Source organism: Bemisia tabaci, chromosome 6 (assembly GCF_918797505.1).
Source record: "Bemisia tabaci chromosome 6, PGI_BMITA_v3".
Taxonomy (NCBI): domain Eukaryota; kingdom Metazoa; phylum Arthropoda; class Insecta; order Hemiptera; family Aleyrodidae; genus Bemisia; species Bemisia tabaci.
Window position 1 is genome coordinate 22,846,716 of NC_092798.1, and position 20,177 is coordinate 22,866,892.

General features: G+C 38.8%; 1 protein-coding gene across 2 annotated transcripts; it reads left to right on the forward strand.

The window, feature by feature from the left end:
* The first annotated feature begins 12,792 nt into the window (after positions 1 to 12,792).
* Positions 12,793 to 19,725, forward strand: kay (transcription factor kayak). 2 transcript variants are annotated; one of them, XM_019058150.2, is made up of 5 exons: positions 12,793 to 13,066; positions 13,907 to 14,072; positions 14,741 to 14,925; positions 15,902 to 16,009; positions 16,916 to 19,725. In XM_019058150.2, the coding sequence occupies exons 1-5, from the start codon at positions 13,031 to 13,033 to the stop codon at positions 17,456 to 17,458; spliced, it is 1,038 nt and encodes a 345-aa protein (XP_018913695.1). In that variant the 5' UTR covers positions 12,793 to 13,030; the 3' UTR covers positions 17,459 to 19,725. The 2 variants fall into 2 exon arrangements, with proteins under 2 accessions (XP_018913695.1, XP_018913702.1); XM_019058157.2 differs by lacking the exon at positions 12,793 to 13,066 and adding an exon at positions 13,182 to 13,424.
* The last annotated feature ends 452 nt before the right edge of the window (positions 19,726 to 20,177 follow it).

A 20,177-nucleotide genomic window follows, 5' to 3' on the forward strand; every position in this document is an offset into this window, starting at 1 on the left:
CGGAAGGGTGTGGCGCTCAGGTACGGGGCGGGAGCGGGGGAGGAGAGTGAATGTGTTTCGGTAGTTCTTCCGCTAGATGTCGTATCAGCAGGCCCTCTAGTAGTCGTCGTCTCCCGGACGAAAGAACGTAACTCCATTCCAAAGTTGCAAAATTGACTCTAACGATTCAATATTTAACAAGAATAGACCTGTGCAATTTTCGTCGAAAATTGGTTTGCTTTCCGCATAAAATCAGAAGAAAAATCAGTGACTTTTTCAGTCAGAAATGCCCAAAATTCTTCCGGTAAAAATGCAATCAGCGTTAGGAAATTTGGCAACATTGAAATGCAGTTACGTTCCGTCGTGCGGGAAACGACGTAGTGTGGAGCACCCACGAAACTCGGAAGCTTTTGAATTGCGTATATGTTAAGGCACGCATATAATTGGACCGCGTTGAACTGAGAGGAACCAAGCCACATCAGCTGTTGCCAAATTTAATTGGGCAATTTAATGTTTTACATGAAAACGGGTATGCGAATTTTCGTGCAAATGTTAGTGAATTTTTTCCATGGTACGAAAGTCCTTAAAATTTTCGAAAGAATCCGCACAAACGTTCTCTTGTAAAAAATTAAAGTGCCCAGTTAAATTTGGCATTACCTGATGTGGCTAGGTTTCTTTCTATTAAGCGCGGTCCAAATTTGGTTCACTTTTTTAATTCCACGACTCAACAAGCTGACAAGAAGCGGACGGTATTTCAACAAGCATTGGTTGTAAGTGATCATCACAAACATAATCAGTAGTCAGTAAGTTATCATGCATGTACCATTGTATCATGCGTGTATATGGATATACCTAAATGTACGTATTGTCGTAACAAGCATGTGCCGTCCATAACCCGTCAGTTTCGATCATTTCTTAGGTAGTTAAAAGCTTAATTAACTAATATTTTTCTTTAAGTCATCCACGTCAAATTATGAGTAATTTTTTTCTAGAAATGCGTAAATTGAAGGTAATTACAGAAGAAACAGTTTCCAAAAAGAAGCTGATCGTTCCCATGTTAGTCACAAGAATTGAACCTGAGCGTGAGGCGACGGAAAATGAAAATGCCTTCAATGAATCGAATAGGCAAACCGAGCTCCTAGGAGATCAAATAGTGGTATCACATTTATGTTATGAATGGTCATAGGTCATGGATCTTAATTAGGTCATGATCATTAGAAAGAAAATTCGTGTTTTATCAAAGGATATTTGGCAACGCCTGAAGGTTCATACGGCGTTTTTCCTTAGTACGGCAGAATATTTTGCCGGTTGCTTTTTGGTTTCAATCCTCAAGAAGGAAAACAGAACCACGACCGACAGACTAATGCGTCCGAAGTCCGATCCCGGCTTTCATTTTGGTGGACTTTGAAGTGAAGAGAAAAGTATCCACGAGTGGATCAAACCTCCTAAAAAGAATAAATCGCTTCTCCTAGAAGAGAAAGAAAAAGATACTCCTTGCATTTCACGAAAGTCGTTTCTCATTCAGCTTTGTTTAAAGTAGACGACTGTCTGGATCAAAGTCCCACGCCATGAAAGACGGTGTCCAGACATGCACGAGGTGGCGCCACGGTTCAACCTTTAGTTTTCACGAAAACAGGGGTGCTAAACCAATATGGGGTTTTCTTCTTTCAAGTCGACGTTTACAGAATCTAAAATTTTTACAAGTCAAAATCGAAACTGAAGTAATATTTGTTTGAGCAACCTGTCGAGCATAATACTGCCATGCTAAGTAAAAACGCTGTAAGAGCATTCGAATGTTGCCAGATTTCCTCCCAGTAAATAATTATTTTTGAAGAAAATTATGAATATTTCTCCTTAAAATTTTCAGGCTTTTGGGGTCAAATTACGAACAGAACCCCTTCAAAAATCGGAAGAGAAATATTCGAAAATTTCCCAGAAAATTCGAGATTTTCCGAGGGAAATTTGGCAATGCCTGGTGGCTCATACGACGTTTTTCCCAGGTACGGTAGAATAGGAACGGAATTGTGTGCATTGAGGAATGAAGGTTTGTGATTCCTCTTCAATCGCGCAGAACCACTTTAGAGTGCTTCGAGAAGTCACAAGCACTTGATAGTGAGCTATAGCCTATTTCACTCGGAACATAGATCATCTCACTAATCGCGCTCCTTCGACGTAAAAACATGTCTCTAATTCTCCATAAGCCCTATTGTCCGTATAAGTCCATGCTTTTTGAAGCTCAAGTGGAAATAGAGATATCGACGGTGAAACTACCAAACCACGTATCTCGTTTGCGGTGTCTAAAAATCTACGCTCACATTTTATTTTTTTGAAGTAGACCAAATCAATATCATTCCTTGAAATTTTCACAGAATTTTCTTCGCACAAAGAGGAAAACTCACAGAAATTTTCAAGACTGGGCGTTAAGTAGTTTTTCATTTAAAAAATAAAGTATGACAGGAAGTCTGCGACGTCGCAAACCGAGATACGTGGTTTGGTAGTTTCACCGTCGATATGCGCTTTATGTCGGAGGAGCGACGTAATCAGCAAGCGTGAGGAGATTGTAAGACACTTGATTCTGAATTCAGTATCTAGTACAGCAAAATTTCAGAGTGAAACTTATTTAAACTTGAGAGAGGACAGTCTCCTAAAGATGGTGAATCATTATTGAGCTCTGATTCTACTTATATTTTTTGCAACCCCAAACTTATCTAAGATAATTATAAGGTAGAGTGCATATAGAGTCGTAATGTAAGTAGGAGAGCTGGCACCACTTTTAAGCAATTTCCAGGTCAGGAATTCCGAGACTCCTGTGCGGCGCCGGGTCACTTTTCCGATACATAATCGATTGTTTGTGATACACGGGGACCCGGCCATGGAATTACTACGTACGCAACACCGCCATTTTGGATCGAATATGTATCGAAAAAGTGACCCGCACACCGGGCTCGGAACTCGTCGAGCAGAACATGGCGCAAGCTCTCCCATTTACATTACGACTCTATGTACTCTATGAAGATAATCTACGGGCCGTTATTATCAACAATGCAATTATCGATATCTGCTTTTTCAGCAGTGGCGTGGCGTGCTTTGCGATTTATCGATTAATCTGCCATTTACACCTATGGAGAAGGATAGATAAACAAGGGTGTTTGCAACGAAGACCTTCTTAATCGATTCTTTATCATTGCTTCAACTGGGCAAATATCGATAATCGAACATTCACGCTTCGCCACTATTTTTCAGGATATCCTCGAGGAGATAAATTTTTCACTAACGAAAGTCGCTCTAAAGCTGGAAATTATCGCAGCCACGGATAAAGCAAAAATAATCACTCACGGATATTCTCAAATGCACAAATCCTGTGCTATTTGTTGACTTTACTCCAGCAATCTTAATCACTCGCTCGTATTTGTGACGTACATTCTCATTGAAATCTTTCGAGGAATAAACATCCCCGGAAAATTCGAGCAAAGTTTTTCTCTTTTTTTTTCTTTGCAAGGCAATTAGCGAGTACCTATGACTAGCAAACAAATGTGGGAACACTTATCACAAACTTGTTTTTCCCAGAAAATAATTCCCTCTCGACAGATACTTTAACTGTGAAACTATGCGAATATTCATGTTGATCTCAAAAATTCTGCTTCCTCTGTAATTTTTCTTTTTCTTCTTTTTTTCTTCCTTTTTTAAATATTAATTTTGGACATTTTTAAGGGAATTTTTCAGATCATTCATAAAAACGTGAAACAGAATCATACTGTATATCGTCCAATATGATTATAATCAGTAAAACTCTTCAAAAAACAAAAAATTGACGAGAAATCTGTAACGTCGCAAACCAAGCTACATGGTTGAAGAATTTGAATAATTTTGATAGCCTGGTCAACTCTTTTATGTTCCGTAAACACATTTCGACCTAAGTGCGTAATTTAATCACCCTCCCCCTACCACTTCTATATCATTTTACCCGTTGCTTTCTTGCTATCCAATATTTACATTTTCTCAATTTATTTTTTCTTTAAGGGGGGGGGGGGGGGCTCATAGAGAACGTTGGATACTATACTGGACAAAATATTCAAGGAGACTATTTAAAATATTCCATATTTAAGTAAGGCATTGGTATAATTTAAGTTTTTTTAAACACATGAAGGATGAGAGGAGGGATCAACGACTTGAGAGATGACCTCTAGCAAATGAAGATCTCGCGAAACGAGGAAAAAAGCATAGCTTTCATTGACAACATATTAAGTATCAACAGTAATGAGTCATTTTGCACCAAAGTGTACGTATAATAGGTACGATTAAGTGATCAGATTGTTGAAGGAATGGAAGAGACGAGAAGTACATGTCAAAAAAACACTTCAATTCGTCGAGAGCTTTTGACTTCACTGAGTCATGAGACTTGATAAAATTCAACACCACACTGATGAAAGTATAACGCCACGCAATGTGATTTCCTGCGAAGACATCCCGGGCCAAAAAATTGTAAAATTTGACAGTCAGTCAAACCCAGTTAATTTCAGACGTCGTGTTACTGTATATTTTTTAAATTCACTACTTATTTTTTAATGAAACTTCCAAGATCCAGTCAAAGTTGAGGCAACATAACACCTCCAGCCTTCTGCTTTAGTCCTTACCTATAAGAAGAAAATATTTTGTTAATGGACACCTACGATCAAAATTTGCATTTTACACATGATCATGAATCAGCGGTGATTCGACCTTACTTAAATTACCTGCAATAATGAAAGTTTAGGACCACCATGTGCGACAAAAAAAAAGAAAGCTTTATTGTTGAAAATGCAAAATATTTAAATATTACTGACGAGTGAGTTTCTTTTACGGATTGGATGATAAGGACTAGGTTAAACTAAACTCATACTAGCGTTTTGATGACGTTTTTGATGATTAAACGACAGGATGTTGGTGCCTAAGCGCGTAAATCATGTCAAGATAAACTGAAAATGAAACTAAGGAGTCAGAAGAATATGGATATTTTCGAGTCCATTACTTCAAGACATTAATAATTCTAAGTTTAGTAAAATGCTTTAAAATTTCAAGTTCAATACAGAGGAGGGCTAACTGACCAAAAGGAAGAATAGAAAAACTCTAAAAATGCCAACCCTGACCTATCCACTGGGGCGCTTTTAGCGCAAAAGAAGGAGTTTAAAAAATATAATAAAAAACTGCAGACACAGCCACACCTCCTTTCAATAATATTTTCTAGAATAAAATACAGTACCTACAAATATTTTATATGCTACATTCAACCTCTCAATCTATCGTCTTTTTTATCTCGGATTGTAAATAATTACCGTATATCTCTTTCTAATGTGTTAAATGGCGCTTGTAAGATGTAAGTATTTTTAAATCGAGAGGACCTAACCAGAATCACTGTAACAACGTTAAACGCGTTCCTCACCCCCCCCCCCCCCCCAGAAAAATAAGTAACATTCTTACTTGAAATTTTGTGAGAGCAACTTCATTATCCAGAACTCGCATAGAGAATTTCAAGGCGTTACACGCTGTTTCTTTTTCGTTTTATTTAAGGAGAGGCAGAAAAAAAACAAGAAGAAAAAACTAAAACATGGGAAAGGATGAGGCACTACTGCGAAAGCGGTTATGCTTAAATCCGTTTTTTTTTAATGTCTCTCGGAACTCAGTCCGAGTTCCGGGAGCGAGAGGACGAAGAAAGAGAATGAAGGTTTACGGAGAAGCAAACTGAGTGGCTGACAGTTATTTCGATTTGGATCTTAGCGTAGGCGCAATTTAGTTCACTACACGCTAATTCATACATTGTTTAAAAAAGAAGCAGTTACTTGTACCAGTAAGATCTGGATACCTATCAGGCCAATTCTCACGAATTTTTCTTTCGGTGCGTCTAAGGATTGAACACATTCGATTAGATTCGTTGTCATTTCCTTTTATAAAAAACGAATTTTCTCGGAAAATTCTGAATATTTGTCTTCCAATTTTTCAGAAAATTTTGTTCGCAAATTGATTTAGAGTATCTGAAAATTTCAAGGAAAAAAGGCACAACTTTCTTCAAAAATACATTTTTTATTCGGGGAGATTTGGCAACTCTCGAATGTTCATACGGCGTTCTTCCTTAGCACGGAAGTGCTGCTCAGATTCGATGATCCTGAAGTATCAACGCAAGACATAATCACAACAAGCTTAGAAGCCTGCAGCACCAGGCTCTGAATCAATCGTAGGTTAATATAAATTTCTGGCCGGACTCTTTTCTAACTCTTCCGAGAAAAAAACACTAATATGTTGAGATGGGCGCTCGAATTTGCCCGAGGTGACCATGAAACGACTTTGACGCATTCGTCGTTCTTGGATCAGCGAAGGTAAGGGCCGTAACCCAAAAGGACGGCAACGTTGTTATGTATTTGAAATATCAAAGCATTATTCGGAAAATTGACAATATCGCGCTACTAAAATCAGCAATTGTTTACTTCATCGGCACTGTAGGCAACAGTTCCGATGGAGGAGAAACAAGCAAAACGCCCTTAGTTAGTTTCGAATGCGACGAAAACCAAGTGAATTTCATTTTAACGCCTGGATGCAACTATTCGAACTCCATGGATGTCCGTGTTGCATATGCACGAATTTGAAGGCGTTTTGACCGTCCAGGCACTCACCACTTTATCCGCGGCGCGGCGCCAATTAACGACTGGCGCTGGTTTTACTGCGAGGTTCCAAAATAGCACGGCGCTTTAAATTCTTTGTTTTTACTACGAAGATATTTCCCAAGCACGAATAGTTACATACAGCCGAAGGATGTGAGTACTTTTTGGGTAGTTTAAAGGGATATTTTTAGTAACCGCGTTTCATTTTCTTCCGTCGTCAGATGCTGAGAGTCTCCAGTCTGGAAATCCTCGACTTCAATGGCTCATGGCTCAACTCCCTTGCCATAGACAAATGAAGGGGGAGTCCAGGGGTACTGGCCCTGATAGAACTGAAAATAGTATCATACGCCTCCCCCCCCCCCCCAAAAAAAAAAATAATAATTATCCAGATGTTTTGAATGCAACAATTTCCAAGAATTTTGTGCTGAAAGTACAAAAAAAAACATATTTATTCCTCTGAAATTCATGGAAAATATTCTTTATATTCCATTTCTAACCACTTGTTTAATTATAATCCTCCTATTAAAACCACCCATTTGCTAGATACAATTCCATCTAAAGTGCACTTAAGCGCATTCATGACCACAAAAATGTTAACAGAAATCGAAAAGGCCAGCGTGCATGAAGGCTATTTCAATTGCAATCTTCCGTCGCATTTCTAAGGCGCAAGGATACAACTATTTGAACTCTCCGGAATGCGTGAGGTATCACGCAGCATTCGAAGGCGTTTTCAAAACAGCAAAGTTCCGATACCCGGATTATCGTTTTGAATATTTCATATTCTATTGTTATATTCCGTACCACTCGTTTATTTTTAATCCTCGTAGGAAAACCACCCATTTGTAAATACAATTCTAGCTTAATCGCGGTTCAGCTATGCATTCACCACTGCAGAAATTTCAGAGGAAACCGACACGCCCAGCGTGCATGGAAGCTATTTCCATTTAAATCTTTCGTCACATTCTTACGGCGCAATGATACAACTATTTGAACTCTCCGGAATGCGTGAGGTATCACGCAGCATTTGTAGGCGTTTTCAAAACAGGCAAGTTCCGTTATCGGAATAATCGGTTTGCATAGTTCATATTCTTTTGTTTCCATTTCTAACCACTTGTTTAATTATAATCCTCCTATAAAAACCACCCATTTGCTAAATACAATTCCAAGTAAAGTGCACTTAAGCGCATTCATGACTACAAAAATGTAACGGAAATCGACAAGCCCAGCGTGCATGAAGGCAGACCTGCCACGAGGGGGGGGATACCGGGTCCCTGGTACCGGGGCCCGTGTTACTCGTGAAAAACCACTACGAATTCACATGCAACCCTTGTTTCGTAAGAAAAAGTGACAAATTTACCCTAAAAATTTTGCAAAAGGTGAATAGATTTTCAGAAACACGCTGGGGCACTGTAGAATTCTTCTTAAATTTTCAAAGAAGTATACTTCCTGGAAAATTTCTATCTATTATCAAGATTTTCAGTACAGAGAGATATTTGTAGTAGGGTCAGTGGACCCCCTATGGACACGGGAAGACACGGGACCCCCTATGGACCCTTAGTAGTTTCAGGTTAAAAAACAAGGTGACAACATAACCAAACAACCTGAAAATCGCGTCAGCTGTTCTCTGGGATCAGCTGAATGATGAGAAAATTTTCATTTCATGATTGGTTACGTTGTCACCTTGTTTTTTAACCTGAAACTACTAAGGGTTCATAGGGGGTCCCGTGTCCATAGGGGGTCCACTGACCCTAACTGCGTTTCATTTTCTTCCGTCGTCAGATGCTAAGAGTCTCCAGTCTGGGCATCCTCGACTTCAATGGCTCATGGCTCAACTCCCCTGCTCTAGACAAACGAAGGGGGAGTCCAGGAGGGCCTGGCCCTCATAGAACTGAAAATAGTATCATATGCCCTCCCCCCCCCCAAAAAAAAAAAAAAAATTCCAGATGTTTTGAATGCAACAATTCGCAAGTATTTTGTGCTGAAAGTAGAAAAAAAAATATAATGATTCCGCAGAAATTGATGGAAAAATTCTTTATGGAAGCTTCAAACTGCATCCGATTAGTCGTTGTAATTCTAAAATTTCTCGGGGGATGACCCCCCCCCCCCCTCCGTGTTTGGGGCCCGGACCTTAAAACTGGTACCAGGGCCCGAGATGGAATGTGACGGGCCTGCTGCCATCACACCAGAGGAGTAACGTTTTGTCAGACTCCTCTCATGGACCCGCTGCACTGAGCGCTGCTGGTGAGACGATTGGTGTCTGGCTCTGTCTGGAGTCAAGGCGCCTTCGCGTTGGCGCGTATGCAACACGGACATCCATGGAGCCCGAATAGGTGCATCCAGCCGTTAAAATGAAATTCGATAAGTATCGGTCGTATGCGACACTAACTGAAGCTTTGATTGTTTTTCTCTTACACCTGCACTTAAGTCTAGCGTGGCCAATTGTGCCGATGGAGTAAACCATTACTGATTTTTATCGTCACATTGTAAATTTTCCGCAAAATGCATTATTTAATTGTATTACGATGTACCCGCCCCTCGAAATCGCAAAAAATTAGGTATCTGAGCATGATATGTAGAATTCCCCTCAACCTACTTCCATGAGTTGTCCTCTGTTTAGACCCCCCCCCCCCCCCTGCTTCTTTTTGTGAAAATTAATTTTGACGCTTAAGGACGGTATTTTCAGAGGAAAATATTTCCTGAAGAATTGCACGGAATTTGGAGCGCTGCTGAAGTCACTTTTTGAGGCTGTTTTGTCCACTGCTCCTGAGACTAGTGTGCGGTGACTGGCGATGCCGTGTGCGCGGGATCCCAATCCCAGCTCCGGACTTTGCTCTGAAAATACAGGTATAACATTTAGTTCATAAAAACCGGGAGTTACGTACCTTTTTTAATTTGTTATGACGTTGGTCATCATAATTTACCAAAATTCGCGAAAATAATTATTGATTTAAATTAATGAATCCCGAAAACCACTCCGAGTCCTCGATTCTCCGATGCGCCGCCGCCGCGCGGTGCTAAAAAATGCCGTTCGGTTCACACTTGGTTCTCAATTCCGGCGAACGAGGGGCTCAGAATGGTCCGTTCATGGATTTACTCCATTGGTGCTCCAGTGCATTGCGACTCTATTGCACTCTATGTGAGTCAAATTGATCCGTATTTAAATACATTGATGTTGATACTCTTTGATTTATTATCTCCATGTTATTTCTATGTGTTTCAGGGTAAGAAATACTTTTTTTTTTTTTAATTTGATCCACCTTATCCGCCATACCTATGCAACTCCCCTAGAAGAGATAGTCGGGTCAATTTGACTCGGCTTGGAATTTCTAGGGGTAACGTTAAAAAAAAAAATTCCCTGACACAACGCAATTCTCGCCAATATACCAATTTTTAGACGTGCGCCCTTTAGGGCGCTCAATAGACCTCTAAACATTTTCCCTCCGAATGTTGGACAAACCACAGCATTTTGCAAACGTGACCATAACTTTTCTCAAAAAAAAATTAGAGAAGCCTCAACGCGCGTTGATGACAGTGCAAAGACACCTACAACTATTCGTGCTTGATGGATGTCCGTATTGCGTCTGCAAAATTGCAGGCGCGATGGCGCGGGACGTGAATTCACAAAGCTCCGCTCTATGCTGTCAATGAGGTGTCGCTCAGATTCGGGAGTAAAGTAAAAAACAAGGCCCGATTACGTCTCTCCTATCTTCGGCTGTGTTGAGTGCTGCTCACGTAGCCCTTGAAGCACCACTACAAAATAACAGGACTCACGGAACCAGCAACATGGAATTAGAGCAAGGAAAGGATGCGCGATGATGAAGGCGTAGAGATACAACTATTCGTGCTTGATGGATGTCCGTGTTGCGTCTGCAGAATTGAAGGCGCGACAGCGCGAGGCGTAAACATGCAATGCTCCTGCAATCCTGCAACTTCTCTTTTCTAATTAACACCCCATCAGGGCCGGATTAAGGGGGTGGCCACATGGGCCGCGGTCCATGGCGGCGAAATTAGGGGGCGGTAAATTTTGCAATTTTTTTAAATGTAGGTACAAAAAAATCGGATTCAGAAAAAAATTACAAACAAGAAAATGTGACAAAATCTCTAATTTCCTGAGAGTTCATTAATTTCTATTTTTGTCGTAAAAGACTGCGCACCTTTAATTAGTTGAGTGACCAAAGAGTGTTGACCAAAGGGTGTTGTGATTAGTTGGTGGAGAGAAACCAAACACGTAATTTGGCCTGGAGCAAAGAGAAATGATGACGAGGACTTGAGATGAAAAGGCGAAGCCTTTCATCTCAAGTCCTCAGTCAGACCAGAACTCGCGTGGAAATGGAGATGTACCCTTACGTCAAAGGAGCGACTTCGTGAGCGCATAGGGGCCACGCACTTAAGCGCAGTTGCAGGGCCGGATTAAGGGGGTGGCCACATGGCATGGGCCGCGGCCCATGGCGGCAAAATTAGGAGGCAAACTAAAACTGAGGCGGCAAATTTTGCAATTTTTTTTTAAATGCAGGTACAAAAAAATCGGATTCAGAAAAAAATTACGAACTAGAAAAGGTGACAAAATCTCTCATTTCCTGAGAGTTCATTAATTTTTAATTTTGTCGTATTTCGGTGATACAAAAGACTGCGCACCTTTAATAAGTTAAGTTAAGAGAAAAACCAAACACGTAATATGGCCTGGAGCGGCGCAAAGAGAAATGATGACGAGGACTTGAGATGAAAAGGAGAAGCCCTCGACGCGGCGGTCGGCATGTAACACTCGCGCCTACGAGACTGCATGAATACTTCACGCATTGCGTCAAACACAGTACGGTCAACAGCGGTCGGCGCGGCGTGAAACGCACAGTGCCTACAAGACTGCATGAATACTTTACGCATTGCGCCGAACACAGTGTGGTCAGCGCAGCACGGCGGCGGAAGTTAAAATTATTGAACCACATTTATGTTTGTTCTTTCTTAATTTTTTAGTTCATTTCTTACAAATGAAAGGTCTTGTCCCCACAGAGATATGTTTACGGAGCGGGAACTGAACTTTCGCTTTGCTAGTAGTGTTGACAGAGCTTACGCAAAAAATGTGTCCGACACGAGTGAACGCGTCTTATGCACCCTTCTCCCTCCGGCACGTTCACTCGATGGTTTTTATTGATGTTTCAAAATGAATGAGAAGAGGGCGGCAAAATACAGGCGGTCCATGGGCGGCAAGTAGGTAAATCCGGTCATGCACCCCATATTACCTATGAACAGTTTTTATTTTCCCACCAAAAAAAGGTTAGTCTTAAGCAGAGACAAAGTCTTAAGTAAAACAAATCCTGTAAGTTTCGTTTTTCTGCTTGCATGCATTCAGTTTCCTTTCGAAGAAGTTGCAACATACGTCGTTTCCCGTGCGAAATGACATAACTCTATTCCAAGATTGCAAAATTGATTCAAACCGTCCAACTTATGAAGAGCATATACCTACTTACCTGGGCAATTCTTGTTTAAAATTTGTCTAAATAGCTTGAGGTCAGTGGAAAAGTCAATAAAATTTTTAGATAGGTAGAAATTCCCCCTACTGTACCCCCTTGAAATACTATGTTCCCTATTAGTTATATTCTTTGTATTGTACTTTTGTTTGTTTGTTTTATTTGTCAGTTGAGTTTATCATTTGTTCAGCTGTTTTGCTCTTTTTTGTTAATTACTTTGTAATTGGGCAACTTGCCCGTTTTGTATAATAAATAAATAAATAAATTCATAAAATTCTCCTGGGAAAAGTGCAGAGGGCGCGGGGAAATTTGAAAACATTGGAATGTAGCTACGTTCTTTCTGAGGAGAGAAGACATATTTTGAGCGCACCGCAAATGGATTTGGGCTCCTTTCTACTGAGCGCTGCCCACTGTGTCTTGTCCTGCGGCTGAATAGTGGAAAAATAATTCCTAAATTTCTCCCAACTCATCAAGTAAGTAATAAAGCACTGCCGATATCGATGGAGAAAAAATAAATAAATAATCATGGACGAGCGGCATTCCGCTAAACGGCAACCTAGCAAACGGAGAGTATACGGTATGCGTATGCATTGAAAATATTCCCGTGTTGTCAGACGAGTCTGGCGTTATCAGCTCTGCGTTTTGTGGCGCTACTCACTGGCGCTGGCTGGATGGCGGCGCGGTGGGAGGAGGGGCGAGGAGAGACGGAAAGGGCTAGGGCTTCCCCGGTGATGAGTCATCGCTCTTTTCCAAGTAACTGGCTAATGACGTGCTCTGTATCCTTGTGCAATTCTTGTTCTCTGTACTCACTTCATTGTTGTTACGCTCAGCTAGCTTAAGGTGTCCGCGCTTTCAAAGTCGTCCGTTTGTATTTTTCGTCGCCCTACATTTTCTGATGTTTCAGTTCTAGCTCAAATTGCGTTTTTAGTATTATTCTAACAGTTTTGTGGTGTTATGTCCCTTGGTATTGAATCGCCAGTCTCCGCAGCCGTAAGTTATCTTTTTTTGTCTCGGAGCTTTTCGATATCACGCAGAAAGTTGTCTACGTAGGAAAACGTCCTCTTGTGTCAAACGATGACTTTTACTTCGTTTCTCAGTTATCTTTAGTTCGTCCCCTTCATCAACAAGTTTTGAGAATCACTTATCTTTGGTGTTGACTTCAGTTCTGTAGCTGGCCCATGAAAATCATTACCTACGCAGTGTGCTTTAACCTCAAATGTAGGGACGTGCACCCTCAAAGCTCAATTTTCCAAAAATTAACCTCTATTACTACCATTTCAGACTTTTAAAAAGATTAAAAATTTGTAGCTTATCCGCCTACGTTTATCTATTTATGATGCAAGCACAGGTAAAATTTCACGCCATGTGTCTTTGAGACTGATGGCTCTACACAGGGCGTCGAAGTCGTTTCTTAGAATGTTTTGGTCCTCTTAAGTATACTTAATGCTTTTAAAAACTGACTTTGTCTGTATACTCTAATTAATGCGACTGATGATTTAATGATTTGTTACTCTAATTTATCTGTAGTTAAGAGACTCATCAGCTCAGATGTTCAGCGTGCACTCTCTTTGACTCTTTTTATCATCTACTAAGCTCCAATCATACAGTATCGGTCAGCAGTATCAAGTCAGCAAGATTATTAAATGACCTCACTAACCAACGAAGTTTCGACATGAGAGATTTAAGGAGAGGTACACATTGCTTAAGGACAAAGCTGCTTCTAAGTATCAATACTGCCCTCCCTCCTAATTCTTTTTTTATTCGCATTCACAAGCTTGAAAGTGGGTATTTAGTAAGTATTTAACCAAATGTTTATTTCTTTTGTTTCAGATGAATATTCTTCACAGTGGAGTTCCAACTAGAACAACCCCCACATTGACGCCCACAACTTTGCGAAAGTTTGAACAAACTCTCCTAGATCTCGAGGGTGAAGTTAGACCCCACCAAAATGAAGCAAGATTTGTTCCTCCTCCACTAGATCCATCCATGTCCCAAAGTAAGAATTTTTTTCCCTTTCCCCTTGCTTGTACTAGTGTTTACCTCTTGAAACTCTACAACTGCATTTCAGACTTCACCTAAGTATATTTGATTCAATCGGTTTTACTTACTGTAATGTATTTTTTAAGTTGAAGTCGCATATTGATGGTGTAAGTAGGCAATCATATAACTCGGTTTGCGACGTCGCAGACTTCCTGTCATACTTACTTCATTTTTTAAAGGGGAAACCGCGCAACAGCAACCCTTTAAGACTGCTGTGATTCTTCTTCTCTGTGCGGAGAAAATTCTGCATAAAATTCCAAGAATGATGTCAATTTGTTCTCCTTTAAAAAAATAACTTATGGGCGAAGATTTTCAGACACCGCAAACGAGACATGTGATTGCAAACTTGCGCCATCGATATTCATTTTCAAGATGAGCCTGGGGACTCCAGAGTGTCAACTGTTAACTGTTAGAATTTTAAGCAAAGTGGGTTAGGGAATTTCAGGAATGTATATTTTTGTCTTAAATTACTCTGTGGAAGTAATTTTACTTAAATCGACCAAGCCAGGAGTTGACAGTAAATTGTCCATGTTAAAATTTTTTTTGTACCTTTGAATAGTTTTTTTCCAATATCATTTATCTACCAGTGCATTTTATTAAAGAAAATATCATATTTTGTTTCAGATGGAAACATACTCTTGAGTTTTGTTGACACCAAAAGTTGGCAAGGTTCAACCGTGAATTCTGTGCCTTTGACCCCGATTCCTACGGTTAAGAGTCCTCCCATTCAAAACCTGCAAAACCAAAACCCAAACCCAAACCCTACTCGTAAAAGTATGGGAGGCAGAAGACCAATCAAGGATAAATCGGTAAGGTTCTCCTCAATTTTTGTTAACGTCCGTATCCTCAATGAAGAATCAAAAAAACAAAAGATACAAATCCGAGCCCCATTCCCTTCCAACTAGCGTACTTAAGTACCCAGGGATCTTCTGTAATTGTATAGACTTAAATTTATGTTGCTTCTTTAATCAATTTTCAACGCACTACATCCTGTTTTTCGTAAAATTCATTTCTGAGGAATCAAACTTGGCCCTCTTCCCTTGAAGGCTATGAAAGGGATATTTCATAAAAAGTGCAGCAATGTAGCTCTTAAGATAGCCCCTGTAGGTTGTCAATTGGAGTTAATACCTTGCATTCAAAAAAGAGAGTTCCAAGTTTACACTGTGTTTAACCAAATTTCCAGGCAAAATAAAAGTAGATAATTTGGTAGAAATTCTAGAGATTTTTTTTTCTTTTTCAAAGAAAAGGGCAGAAGATAATGTCATTGTCAATACTAAGAAACAAGTGCTGGCAAGTGAGAAGTGGCGTAAAGTTACTGATTTGAGCTCTTGTTATAAGGGTTGATAAGCCCTGGCGAGCCTGAGTCCTTAGAATGTACCAATACATTTGCATCAGTTCTTAAAGTTTAATTCGACGGATAGATAGATATACTTTATTCAGAAAAAACAAATCCAAATTATTACTTACTTAGTTGAACTCAATACCATTTTTTCATCACACTGTTGCCATCACAACCATGCAAATCTTCTGTGAGAAACTCAGAAAGTGTCATGAGCCAAATTCTATTCTTCTGTTTTCCTATCACGGACACTACTTTCAATCAATTTTTCAACTCTTCTATCTTTAAGATTTTTGCAAAAATCGAAGTTTATTACCAGTTCTCAATGGTAGAGCTGCGGTTAGGAATTTTCTTCTGTCAGTACACCTACTTTCAGCTTAGTCTACATAAAATGACTGTCTTTAAATGGTTCTTTTTAATTTATTTATTTTCTTACTTGTCAATAGATTTCCCCTGAAGAAGAAGAACGAAGGCAAGTTAGGCGTGAACGCAATAAATTGGCTGCTGCCCGTTGTCGGAAAAGAAGATTGGATCATACCAATGAGCTTTTAGAGGTGTGTACTCACATTAACTTGAACTTTTTTTATCCATGAATCATGGTAAACATTGTTAACCTGAGGTGCATAAAATGTCCGGCCCAATTACAACTATCACGGCCAACAAGAGGCAAAATCATAACCTCTTTTAATAGGTTCTGAAAATTAGATGATACTTTAGTATCAAAATTAAGATAAATTCTAAAGGAACCCAAGCAAAACGGGTCCAATTTTCCTCATGGTGGATGCCTCCAAGACTTAACTCCCTGCCATGCCTTCTCAAAATTTTTGGGAAACTCGAAACTTAAGGAAAAGTCTGGCAGTATCTGGAGATTGAATATGTTCAGTCTGGAAAATACATTCATAAGAGCAAGTTAGAGTCCATTTTACAGATACCCATTACATTGTGAGGTTGGAAGTTTGGATTGCAAAAAACCATTGGCATTTCTGAACTTTTTTAATACGGGGGGGTTGAGATGTGAGGGCTTACAATTTTTGAAGGATAGAGGCACAGCAAATTTTAAGAGAAAGGATGACAGACTTTTTGAACACGCTCATCTGACCCTAATACCGGCAACCGATGCAATTTCATATATATCAAGTGTATTTATATAATTACGCACCTGCACTGTGTGAAAAGCTGAGAGAGAAACTCACTGTCTCCTTTGCTAAGCTTGGGTTAACCAAATGTACCTCTCCAATCTGACAGTATCCCCATTATAGTATCCCCAGTATCTCCCATTCAATCTAGATTTATTGGTATTTTATGAAATAGCAAGTAGTGTCTTTCTCATTTTAAGATCGCAGAAGTTCATATACCTATCTTGGTCAACATTTTTCGACTGAACTCTGTTCAAAATGTTTAAATTTGCCCATTTGGATCCTATTTTCTTACTCTTAATTCATTATTTCTATGCTTTTTAGGAGACAGAAGGACTGGAAGAAAAGAAGCAGATGCTTCAGAATGAACTCACTCTTCTACAGCGGGAAAAAGAAGAATTAGAAAGCCTACTGGAATCACACGAGCCTGCTTGCTTGCTGAAAAATGCCAATCCCACCTCAACAGAATCCATTGATATGAAACCGCCACCCATTTTATACATTAAACCAGACCCAGATTCCGACGTAGATGGACCATTGAAATCGAAACTGGATCCGATCATCTCCAACCCAATGTTATCTCAACAGCCATCGCAGAAACCATTCTCAAACCAAAGAGTCCGTCCTAATTCCTTACCTGTTTCGTCCGGCTTTACGCCCAGCCATAGGCCTGCTGAAATGATGGATATTCCAGTTTCTGCAGCAACTGTTATGCCATTAAATTTTGATTCATTAATGGAAGGTGGCACAGGGCTTACGCCAGTGTCGGGTCCCCTCGTCCCATCATGCTCATCACAACAACGCAATATGGGCTGTGTAGACTTATCCAGCCCAGACTCCGCCTCAAGCAAACTGGTGTCTCTATGACATGAAACAGTTGCCCTCAACCATTTAATAAAGACGTACAATCAAACAGCTTTCGTTATTCCCTGCAAGTCTTTTTAACCATGAAATTATACCATGAGTTACGAGCATACATTGCAAAAATAAGTATTTTTCTAGTAAAGCAACATCAGTTACTTGCATATTTCTTCTCTCTCTCCAATTAGTACGTAAATATTTATGTATTCAATTCTCGTTTTAAAAGTCATTTTGTGTTTTGTTCTTTGTCTTTTCTCTGAGATTGTGCAGATTTCACTGAGTGAGATTAATATTTTTTTTTTCTCTCCGTTTGGATCAAAGTGTTAACCCTGGTTGTTTTAATTAAGTTAGCTCAAACTTAATGTCAAATAGGTATGCTAAAACGTTCAATGCCTACAGATAATTTAACTGCCAAAATCTTGTTGGAAATATCAAAAGCTTCACTTCAAAATTTTAAATTTTAATCAAGCGCTTATCAAATAAGTTCTCATTAAATTCAAACCTCACTAATTTGAATGTTGAGTGCATCTCCCCTCCCTAAGTATGAAGATTGGTTTTCGAAATTTTTTATTTTGTTGATGCATTAGTTTCTTTTCTTTAATCAACATGATTTATATTAGAAGAAAAATTATATATATTGCCAGTGATGCGGAAAAGGTGGAAAAAGTTTTACCTTTATTCCTTAATGCTAATGATCATTTCGCGCCTAAGCGCATCATCAGGGCGTAGATACCGCAATCATATCGCATTGAGGAAATGCACGTCACCAATATAAAAATTATTAAAATGTTTAAAAACTTTTTTCGTACAATACGCATGATTTATATGTCTCAAACCCTGTGTGCTTGTCTCCAAATATGTGCCTCAATTAGCTTCTGTCAATTCTTTCTCCCTTCTTAAAGTTACTTGTTAGTATCAATGAAATGTTGAATCTTCAACAGAATTTAATGTAATTCATCCATGTATGCCTGAAATATTTTTCAGTGCTGTCAAGTCTGACAAATGTGTTATTATTTCCATAGTTATTTTTCCTCTCCGATGCGTTCTAGAGTAAGATAACAAAATATTTTGTTGATAAACAATAAATATAAGTGACCAAGTGACCATACTGTTTAACCCACTCAATTTGCACTGTTGCTCTTGTTTCCTTTTAACATGAATGAAGCAAATGCCTCTGGTGTTAACATTTAAAGCCCCATGCTCAAGTACAACAAAACTTCCTTTGTTCTTGTACCCTTCAGTATTGACTGTTTTTTTTTCACCTTTTAAGCAATGTCAGCAAATTTCCGAGTCCTCTGATATATTTTTCGCCAAGCCTCTTGCGTTGCAACTTCAATTCTGCGTAGTTTACTTTCAGTAAGGATGATTGTCTGTTATCAATAACTTCAAATGTACCTACACAACTAAGTTGACAAAACCATGGAATGTAACATCACAAAAATTAAATATTGCTTTATATCTATGTCTGCAAGTGTTAATACATGTACCCACAGTTGCTGATCTTCAACCAACAACTTCGGTTTATTGAAAGTGTTGATATACAACATTATGGTAGTAGCACTTAGTGTAATTTTTGGTTTGTTGGGTGGCCAGTGCAATGGGTTAAACTGACTGGAAAACGTTTTTATGAACTGATATTAATCAAAATTAATCATGTTTTGTCTAAGACTGTGCTTTTTGCTAAGTCCTGACGATAGTTAAAGCCGAAAAGCTTCGACTAATAAATTCTTCAGTTTCAAATTAATGTGAGTTAACATTTTATTTTAACCCAAAGCACTGGCTACCCAACAAACCAAAAAAAAAACTTCAGTTTGCTTACAATTTTAAAAATTGAATTTTGTAAAAACCATGACTAGGAAAGTTCTTCTCTTCAAAGTTTAAATAGCGTCTTTGTCATGGAAAAGTTTGCAGACTGCGCAGAGTTGAGTTTTAAAGAAGAGAAGAAAACATAAATACAAAATATTTAAAAATGATCAGCTTCCATTTCCCCAGAGGGCTTAATAAAAAGCCGTTTTTCTTTTTTCTAATTTAAAGTTTATTAAATTAGATAATTTACACTTGGTCAGTCAAATATTTCTTCTTCTTGTTTTGAAGATTTTTTTACAAGTTCTCATTCTATTGTAATATTAAATTATTGAAGTTATTTTTGAAAGTCAAATTTTATAAATTTTACCGTAATTTAAGATATTTTATGAAATTATGTAGAGTATTTATTTTTACCCGATTTCTTATCTATTTAAAAGTTTTATTAATTAAAAATTATGAAAATTTAATGCCTTTTTTTTTTTTTTCAGTCCAACTTCATTTCGCATGTCTTGATTTGTTTATCAGGTTCTCTACAGAATTCAACAGAACCTGGAAACAAAGCAGTGGCAAGGAACTTTTCCAGGGCTTTAGTTTTTCTTCCATAAAATTTTGTTAAATTATCAAGAAGTTCAAAAAATCACTTCTAAAGAGAGGAAAAGCCAACTAAAATTTCAAGACCAATCAAAATCCGACAGTCAAGTTGATGTAGCATGGTGATGCCTGGAGCTGAATTCAGCCATTTAGCAAACTCTGTTTCCTCTGCATAGCTATGTCACCAGAGTCCGTCCAAAATATCTGTTTTTAGAGCTCATTTTTGGTATGCCCAACTCTCAATGAAAATATAACTTTCTTCAAGTAACAAAATACCTAACTCTATATGAGATAGAAGAAATTCGCCTTGCTTTTATAGTTAGAATAG